This window comes from Mchenga conophoros, linkage group LG9 (genome assembly GCF_057382185.1).
Source record: "Mchenga conophoros isolate Kocher_MC1m ecotype Shallow Benthic linkage group LG9, M_conophoros_male_GT1.1, whole genome shotgun sequence".
In the NCBI taxonomy this organism is placed as follows: domain Eukaryota; kingdom Metazoa; phylum Chordata; class Actinopteri; order Cichliformes; family Cichlidae; genus Mchenga; species Mchenga conophoros.
The window spans coordinates 11,802,245-11,812,234 of NC_140534.1; the positions used below are offsets into that span (position 1 = coordinate 11,802,245).

General features: G+C 40.5%; 1 protein-coding gene across 1 annotated transcript; it reads left to right on the forward strand.

Annotated features, from left to right (window-relative positions):
• The first annotated feature begins 25 nt into the window (after positions 1 to 25).
• On the forward strand, positions 26 to 9,986 carry cngb3.1 (cyclic nucleotide gated channel subunit beta 3, tandem duplicate 1). Its single transcript, XM_085286468.1, has 18 exons — positions 26 to 588; positions 885 to 1,029; positions 1,637 to 1,703; positions 3,125 to 3,276; positions 3,377 to 3,676; positions 3,759 to 3,967; positions 4,049 to 4,099; positions 5,221 to 5,307; positions 5,400 to 5,464; positions 5,538 to 5,660; positions 6,965 to 7,106; positions 7,194 to 7,353; positions 7,831 to 7,928; positions 8,119 to 8,202; positions 8,349 to 8,467; positions 8,704 to 8,856; positions 9,013 to 9,145; positions 9,255 to 9,986. Exons 1-18 carry the CDS (start codon positions 493 to 495, stop codon positions 9,273 to 9,275), a joined length of 2,205 nt encoding a protein of 734 aa, XP_085142594.1. The 5' UTR covers positions 26 to 492; the 3' UTR covers positions 9,276 to 9,986.
• Positions 9,987 to 9,990: the final 4 nt, after the last annotated feature.

A 9,990-nucleotide genomic window follows, 5' to 3' on the forward strand; every position in this document is an offset into this window, starting at 1 on the left:
CTTAAAATAAACCAAGCATTACACCAGCTACTTTCATCGTAGCACCGATGGTTACTGCAGTGAATTTAATGTTATCCATGATACAGGATATTCAGAAACTGATTATACTCTTTTTACCTGCCGTCTCCTCCAGCTTACGTTGATCAGGTATAGGTTTTTATATAAATTCGCTAACATATTAAAAAAATAGCACTGGTGCTTTTTGGTAAAAGTCTTCTTTCTGGGCTGTGCTCACAACTCCAGGAGACCCATTATTTCTGCTGGCAGTGATTGTCGGCTCAGCTCGTTGAGCTGCTGTTGGCTCCTGGAGAAAGGGGAGTGCCTAGAGGGACTTACTGATTCCTAGAATTTTATTTGCTTCAGTCTGCTGTTCAGGTTTGAGGTAAAGACTCCACAACAAGCAGTTCAGGTACTCTTTCAAAGACCTAACATCTAAAAAAAAGAAGTTTGCAGAAGAAGCAGTGGAAAGGTCAGACTCTTTTCTGTCTGGCCATGTTCAGCAGGTTAAAGAAGCTGATCGGGGCTCCTGAGCCTCGTCCTGCCCAGGCTGCTGCCGCTCCGCCTTCTGCCCCGGCTCCACCGGCTACGGTAAGAGCTTAAATCTCCCTTTATTTTAATTTGACAAACACTGTGTTCATCCAGTGGACACACCATTCAAATTAAACATTAATCAGGTTCATTGGCTTCTCCAAGCTTGTCAGACTGAGTTGTATTAAAATACACAACAGGAGGTGAAAGCCTCTGAGGCAGCTTGACACTAATATGGACAGGAGCTGTCACTGGTTCTTCAAAACATAGGCTGGTGCTGCACAGGTTGATACTACACTGGCAGGCTAATCACTGCTATTTGTTCTCTTCCCTCTGCCTGTGTTTTAAATTTACAGCAAGAAACGCCGCCAGAAAAGAAAGAAGAAAAAGAAGATCAGCCCACGAAAGAGGAGGAAAAGAAAGAAGAAGAAAAGAAAGAGGAGGAAAAGAAAGAGGAGGAAAAGAAAAAGGAGGAGAAGAAAGAAGAAGAGCCAAAAACAGGTGAGATGCGTCTTTATCTGAGCTGAGTTCCACATTCAGTTACATTGTTATTAGGGTGATGGTCAAGTGGTTTGGAGGGAATGTTTTTTGGTCAGTATGTACCATCGTCCACAGATGTGAGAGGTGTTGGTTCGCTCTGTTATATGTCACACTCTCTGGCCTTGCTGTAGATTCACTAAATGTGTCTTTTAGTGGATTGTTAGACTGTCCATCTGCTCCCTGTTTCTCTGTGAATCACAGACAAAGGGATTGGTGTCATCTGGCTGATCCTGTATCACAAACAGTGAGCACTGTCTTGGGAAAGTTTAGGTTCCCACTGCTGTACTAAAGTAAGCAATAAGAAACAGCCTTCCTTCATGCTGTGGTGATCTTTTCCTCGTGTACCAGTGGTTTAAAATATGAACAGCATCCCTCGGGATATGTAAGAATAGAGGGCTGAATGTCAAATAAGCATGCGGTGCATGATGCTGCTCTGGTTGTTGAACTTTGCACTTGAATTGTTTTTTAAATATCTTTCTACAGTATAGAATCTGAAGGTTTTCAGTGGGGGTTCTGTAACAGTCATAGAAATGAAAAGCTAAAGAATGATGTTATATTTTTCTTCCAGCTCCTGCGCAGGCACCTGCTGCTCCCGCTCCCACTGCTGCTCCTGCCAATCCAGAGGACATTGAAGGGTAAGAATTCATCATGCTTGTACTCCTTTTTCGGCTTATTTAAGGGCATTAGCAATTATTACGTTATTAGTTTTGTAATTACAGCCATTTTTATACATAACCCTCCATCATTAGAATCACAAATGTAATTGGACAATTGACTGGCAAGCAGTTTCATGGCCAGATGAGCTCAGCTCCATTATTTCGTGACAAATTGAGCAGATCAAATATCTGGAGTTAATTAATTAAGTGTTGAGCTTGTATTTGGTAGCTGAACCAGAATGATAGGAAGTGAAAAGTATGGAGAAAGAAAGAAGCAACTCATGTACGGCTAGCAGTGGAACTGGGCTGCTAGTGTTTATTTGCGATGAGGCTGCTGATAGAAGTAGCAGGATGAAGTGTTCAGAGCTATACTCTCTGCACAAATGGATGATGACCCACAGCACACTGCAAAAGACACCCAAGAGCTTCTCAAGGTAAAGAAATGAGCTATTCTTCAACTCCCAAGTGAGTCCCCTGATCTCAACCCAAGCATGCTTTTCAGTTCTTAAATACAAACCTGAATACAGAGAGAGACACAAACAAGCAACAGCTGCCGTAAAAGCAACTCAAGGGCAAAAACAAGGTATTTGACGACATCCAGACCAGTCTTAGAAACAAAACTATTTTAAAATTATGGTTAACTGATTACTTCTAAGCATCTGAAAATGGGAGACTATAGAAAAAATTTGCTGCAACTCCTAAACAGTTAGTGTAATACTTTTGTTAAACCCCCTGAATTACAGATGAAAGTAAATCAAACACATCCTGAGTGTTTTAAAGCTGGTTTCATTCTCCAAACACCCTCTAACATCATGTGCGTGTCTGTTAGTATTCACAGCAACCAGTTGCCTACATTTGAGGCATTTAGGGGCATCTGTAGAACAACCCAGTTTACGCTGTCCCTGTACGGGCACTGCACCAGGACACGTTAACTGTACTAAGAATAACTTGGCTCTCCTTTAGCTCTGTTGTTTTCATGAACTCTGAGCCGCTTGAGGACAAGAATAGTTACAGGTATATCTAACAGGTATCTAACAGTAAGGACTGATGACTCCACAAAGTCCCCACCCCCTCCCCAATGAGAGAGGTCTCTGGAGACCTTCAACACTTACTTTTCAAGATGTGATAACACTGTGACTTGCAGCATGTGACACATAAAGGAGGAAAGAAGATTAGGAGCTTATAGTGGTATTTGTGACTGAGATTGATCTGCCTGTGTTCTCATGCAAGCTGGAGTTGCTTCAATAGAATTTTAAGGGAATGTTGAGGAAATATATTAATGTCATAGAAATGTAACAAATGCCTGTTTAACAAGTGGAAAAGCAGCGCTGCTGTCGTCTCTCCCGGTGTCTACCTAAAGCTATGAGTTGCGTGTTTTATTCTAATTTATCTGTTTTTAGTGAAGAAGCGCCTCCTCCACCTGTTGTCTACTCCCGCTACACAGACGACACCATCCGATTTTTAGCCAAGAAGTTAAAAGAACGCACAGAGATACTAAAAGAGAAGGCCATAGACCCTTACGCCACATCTCCAGAAGTCACACCACCTGTCAGTAAGTGTGGTCAAAAACAAGCCAGCATGCTTAGAGAGAAAAACAACAACATGCAAACTAATGTCTTAAGTCATCGTATGCTTCTTTTTTTGCCTTTTAGCACCTATTCTGAGAAAGGATGACTACATCCGACTGAAGGAAGAGGAGCGCATAGCCAAGGAAGAAGCAGAAAAGAAGAAGGCGGAGGAAGCGGCCAAAAAGGCAGAAGAGAAGAAGAAAAAAGATGAGGAGAAAAGGTTGGAGGCCGAGAAGAAAGCCGAGGAGGAGAGACTGGCAGAGGAGGCCAAGAAGAAAGAAAGGATCCTCCCACAAATCAGCTGCTCCTGCTTTGACGTCCTCTTCCATCCAGTGGAGGAAAAAATGGATGTCATCTTGGGGACCACCATTGATCCTTTCACAGGTAAGCATCACACCTAAGCTCAATGAATTTTTTGTATTTGCCTTTAAATACTTGACAGACATTTCTGTCATTCTCTCTCCAGATCGTCGGTACATTTCCTGGTTGAGCTTCGTGGCATTGGCGTACAATTACAACGTCTGGTTTTGCTCCGCTAGGCTGGCTTTCCCTTACCACAGTGAAACTGCCAACCGCTACTGGATATTCCTCGACATTCTTAGCGACATTGTAAATATAATAGACATCATTGTTTGGCAGCCTCGCCTTCAGTTTGTCAAAGCTGGAGACATCATTGTAAGTCACAAACCACTCAGTCACATGTACCTGATAACATTTTAATAGTCTAATTGACTTTCGCACTTCTGTTGCTTGCAGAAAGACAGAGCTTTGACTAAGCTACATTATCGAAAATCACATCAATTTAAGGTGAGAACATGTGTCCAGTGGTGTAAAGTAACTAAATACATTTACTTAAGTACTCCAGTTAAGTACAGTTTTGTTCAACAACTGAAAAATAACACAATTAACATAATGTCAGGAATTGTGGTACTTGCTTATTTCAGCAAGATAAAGCCAAACTACACATATTCCAAATCCAAGACTCCATAAATGAGTGCCTTAATGTCCAAAACAACAAGCACTGGCACTGGCATGAAATGAGCATATATTAGAAATAAATAAATAAAATCCTATTTATTAAATGGTTTGAATTAAATTAAACACTTTATAACACTAAAGGCGACTAAAGATGTATTATTTGGTATTACGTTGTAATTAAATGTACCTACAAATATTGACAGGTAGGCACACTAGAACAAGAAAGTTAAAACTAAAGTGTTTGCAGGAAATAAAGAAATGATTGTAGTTTAAGTAAATATAAGTACTGCATAAGCAGTTTTAAGTTGTGTCCAATTTCATGGTAAGTTTTCAGAAAACGTTTTTTCTACATCATACAAACGCTGTAGTTTTTGGGGCGTGGGTCGTATTATAGAGTGGATTAATCTTACCTTTTTACATCTTTATTCAATATTCATTATGTTGCTGTGCACGATCGATGTTCTGTTTTTCACGTGTCCTTTTATCTTACTAATATATGTGTGATAAAGACTGTAAAGTGCTCTTGCAATGTAAGAATGGGAAATGTTGTTTGTTTTTGTGCAATATTACTAAGAAATTACATAATACATAAAAATAACTTACAGAATATTTTATGTCTCCTTTCCAGTAAAATACCTGAAGTCATGCAAAACTTTCTTAAAATGACTCACCAGTACTTACACTTACTTACAATCTAGTTATTTCATTGTTTTCTCTACTCTCTCTTTTTTGCAGACCGTATTATAAAGTGGTACAACATTAAATATATAGATTTGGATAGATGGATAGATGGTGACACTGCATTTGTTTTTTATCCACATTTTTGCAGTTAGAAGTTTGCATTGTTATATTTATATTTTTACTGAACCAGTTTTTATTCTTCTTTCATATCTGTGAGCTTTGCAGCAAAATCCAAAGTTTAACAAATGTTTGTATTCTGTTCCGTGTAGACTGATATAATCAGCATCCTCCCCTTCGACCTGCTCTGCCTGTACTTTGAATTCTCCTCGTTTTACCGACTGAACCGCTTCATCAGGGTAGGCAGGAGGATGCTAACTTCTTTTTATTGTACTTTTTTTCCATTACATTTTCTGATAAGTTCCTTTACTTTTCCCCCTGTGTGTTTTAGATTGGTTCCTTCTTTGAGTTCAGTGATCGACTTGAGAGTGTCATGGCCAAAGCTTACATCTGGAGGTGACTGCTCGTGAATCGCATGGTGTCACTGTTTTGTAGCTTTAGCGTCACCATTTCTGTCTTTCTGACACAGAGTTGCCCGCACCACAGGCTACCTGCTCTTCATGCTTCACCTCAACGCCTGTGCTTACTACGTCGCCTCAGTGCACCAGGGTCTTGCCACAACTACATGGGTGTATGACGGGAATGGCACAGCGTATGTACACCAGTTTGGGACCTAAAGTTCTACACTGTACTCTGGAGTTCACCGTGGAACTGAAACATGTCATTTCAAAAGAAAATATTTCATTTTTCCTTTTAATGAAACAATTTAAAACTCAGAGAGAGATGTGTATAAATAATCTCAAACAACAAAAAGCAGAAAGCAGGGGTTCTCTATTTAAAGGAAAGCTTAACAAGGCCAAGTCAAGCTGTGTCTATGTAGCGATGTTGTGACACGGTGAAACAAAAGTTTCATCATTACCAAGAATATTATAACTTGGTGTTTCCAAAACCAAATCTATTTCATTATTTAATGACACATATGCACATGTTTTTTGCTTGCTGGTATGCAGTATGCAGATGAAGATGATTATTTACCGTGCTGCGTGTGCTTGGGGAGATCAGCAGCGCCCTCTGTTGTATCCTAACGTGCACAGCATGCTCCGTGATTTTTGTAAGAGTACCTCCTGAACAAAGACCAGCTCTGCTTTATCCTTTTTTTAAATATTAATTAAGAATTGTGTTTTGGCATTCATCTTAGCTGGGAGCTACAAATCTAAATAATGTCCATTAATTAACTGCAGATTGATTAAACTCTCTGATATTAATAATTATTTTCAGCGTTATGCAAATCAAATGCGGCGCTCCTGAGGACGTTTAACCATACTGATGCTGACAGAGTGACTTGCTCTTGACTTTTTGTTCACTGAGTGACGTCGGCTGACTTACACAGAGTCCTGACTGACATCGCTCACTTTTGAATTCAGTTTAAAGAACTCGTATTGTTCTGTTTTAATACTCCTGTATTTAAAAATGTTTATATTTTATGTTCATCTGTGGTAACGCCGTTCTTTAACCCTTTCATGCATAGTGGTCACTACAGTGGACACAGCTATTCAAAGGCTGTTTTCTTGTATTGGTGTCAGTGTTGATGGTATACTTGCACATAAACATTGGACACTGATGTGTCACTACATACTCTGCCACCCACTGGTCAGCCAGTTGTCCACCTTAGTGGACATGTAAAAAACTACATGTTTAAAAAAAATGAAGTTCAAAAATCTTTTTTTCATACCTAAAGATGAATAAAAATACTTGTGAAAACAATCCTGATTGAAGTTGTTATAATTCATGCATGAAAGGGTTAAAGTTCTTGGCCTGTCTCTTAGGACCATGTTAGAGCTTTACACAGCATAAAGGCGTACCATGCTCCTGTTGATCCCAGTAAACTAAAAGATTTACGACATGCCGTCTGTAGCTGTGGATAACTCCTGTCTTCTCACTCCTGTCCCTGCACAGGTACCTGCGTTGCTACTACTTTGCAGTTCGCAGTCTGATCAACATCGGGGGTTTACCGGAACCTGTAACCACCTTTGAGATTTCCTTTCAGATGGCTAACTTCTTTATTGGTGTCTTTGTGTTCTCGAGTTTGATCGGACAGGTAGGAGGATATTCTTCAATGTTAATATTCCACCTGTTAATATCTATGACTTCTCTGTGACACTTTACATTTCTGCCTTTCTTTCAGATGAGAGATGTCATAGGAGCAGCTACAGCAGCTCAGACATACTTCCGGGCGTCAATGGACGGATGTGTTTCCTACATGAACACCTATACGATCCCCAAGCTAGTCCAGAACAGAGTCCGCACCTGGTACAACTACACCTGGGCAGCTCAGGGAATGCTGGGTGAGAAATGTATACCTCTCAGTTGTGTCCTCACCGGAAGAAGCTAATGAGTTTAAATGGGGAACAGGGAATATTCATCCACACAAATACATTTCTATATAAAAACAAACAAACAAAAGAAAACGAGTCGTGGCCACTGATCCTGGTTCTGCTGGAGATTTCTTCCTGTTAAAAGGAAGCTTTTACTTCCCACTGTCACCAAGGGCTTGCTCATAGGGTGTTTGATTGTTAAGAATTTTCTCTGTATTATTGTGAGGTTTTTACCTTACAATATAAAGCATCTTGAGACAGCAGCTGTTATGATTTGGTGCTATATAACAAAATGCAGCTGAAATGAATTGACGTTACAGCTGAGGTAATGAAAAAGACTCAGCCATTCCTTAAGGATTCAAGCATGACTAATAATGAGCCGCAAAAATGCACAGACTAAAAATCTGGAATGTGCTCACATGGAATCACACTGTCTGTCCTTCTCAGATGAGTCCGAGCTCCTGGACAAGATGCCTCTGGTGATGAGAATTGCCATTGCTGTGGACATCAACCTTGCCACATTCCAGAAGATTGCATTGTTCCAGGTGAGGCTGCTTAAGCTTCAGCGCTCTAGTACCATAGAAAGTGTATTAGAGAAAGGGCGTGTGAGTGGACGGATAATGAACTGTAGTGAAGTGTAATGAAGTTATGCTGGCTGCTTTCAGAGATGAGTAAAGCAAAGCAGAGCTTCTGTGATTCAGTGAAAGTCAGTACTCACTACACTCTGTCCTTCAGGGCTGTGACCAGCAGATGTTAGTGGACATGTTACTGAGGCTCAAGTCAATCATTTATCTACCCGGAGACTTTGTTGTGAAGAAGGTTGGTGCATACATATGTGTATACATGTCTGTAGGTAACGACACGGCTACAAAGTAGCAAGCAACATATTTCTGAACGGTGCTGATCATCATGAAGCAACAAGGTGACCTGAGCTGAGTGTCACTGCGCTGATCTGTCCTCTGCAGGGTGACATCGGTAAAGAGATGTACATCATCAAAAGTGGAGCGGTGCAGGTGGTGGGAGGACCCGACAACAGCATTGTGTTTGTGACGCTGAAGGCCGGCTCAGTGTTTGGGGAAATCAGGCAAGTCTGCAGCATCAGGAAGGACAGCTGATGCTGTGAAACCTTTGTTACGATGATGTCACGTTAACTTTGGGTGGAGATAATCTAAGAAGAAAAAAAAAAAAAAATCCTAGCAGTTTTTATCACGTCTTTAATGCTGCTTTTGTGAAGTTGTGTACATTGCGCAGTGGTTGTGTTGCTTTATTTTGGCCATAGTAGTAGGCCATATTGTTTTTTGTCTGCTTATCCAACCACAGTTTACTGCAGTCTGCTAAAGATGGAGGAAACAGGCGCACAGCCAATGTAAAAGCTCACGGCTTCGCTAACCTTTTTGTGCTGGAGAAGAAAGACCTGTTTGATATCCTCGTCCACTACCCGGAGTCTGAGAAGGTGCTGGCCAGGAAGGGCAGGTGAGCCGCTTATTAGTGCTTCAGGAACCGTATTTTCATTCAAATTTAAAAGTATCATATACCCTCCAAACCTCCATCCAAATCATTACGTTAAATGAAATTTAAATATGCATCCTTTTAAGAAATATGTGGCGTTTTTTTTTTGTCACTGTGAAGGAAACTAGTCAAAGCCAAAGGAGCTGTACCTGCTAAAGGTAATGAGGAGAAGCAGAAAGGACTGGCTCTGTTTGGACCAAAGCCACCAACGCCCAAGCTACTCAGAGCTCTTGCAAATATGAAAAAACTCAAGGTAAACGTGATGTGGGGAAGTGTGTTCTGCTGTAGGCCGTTTAAAAGCACTGATGGCTAAAGTATTTGTGATGTTGGGTCCTGTCATCACTTTGTCTTCTTGTCCACAGAAAATGGAAGAGACGAAATAGGAAGTGGATGTGGAGTGTTATTGAGAGTGTCTTCTACTTTTCCATTGCTACCAAAAGACCCATAATGGAACCGGTCTACAGCGACCAGAAGAGCTGTTGTGATTCAGAGGTTTATGTGACCTGATACTCTTCAGTTCAAATGTCTGCTGGAAGCAGCAAAGTGCTATGATTGGAAAGCACTAATAATCTCCCCCACACTCTTTGCAGATTCATCAATATACACAGAACCGTCTGTAACAGGAGAGGACAACTGTTTGAAATTTGTGTCATGCAAATGATCGACTTTATATATTAAAAAAAGAAAAAGGCAAAAATTATCCTCAGTTTCATTATTAGGTGTTCAGGGTGATGCGAAGCTCTTCCATCCCTGACTGGAATTCTCTCTGTGCAAAGAGCACAACCTAGTGGCTGAGTGACCTTTAAACTGTTAACTGAGCTGCTGGACTTGTAGTCTATTTGAATTTTGACCAAGAGGTGTAACCAAGAGTATCAAATATCAATATAGAAATGGTTCTGTTTGTTACTGGGTAGTCTGGGTTTAGCCCCAGTGTTTGTTGGATGTCCAAACATCACTGACACTGTAAATAACCAAAATACCTCTGATATATTGATTAAAGTTGTCTTTCCTCTTGACATGAAATCCAAAAGCATGAGCATTTACTAAACTTTTACTTTTTTTTGTTGTGGAAATATTGCAAAATACAGGATGATCCGT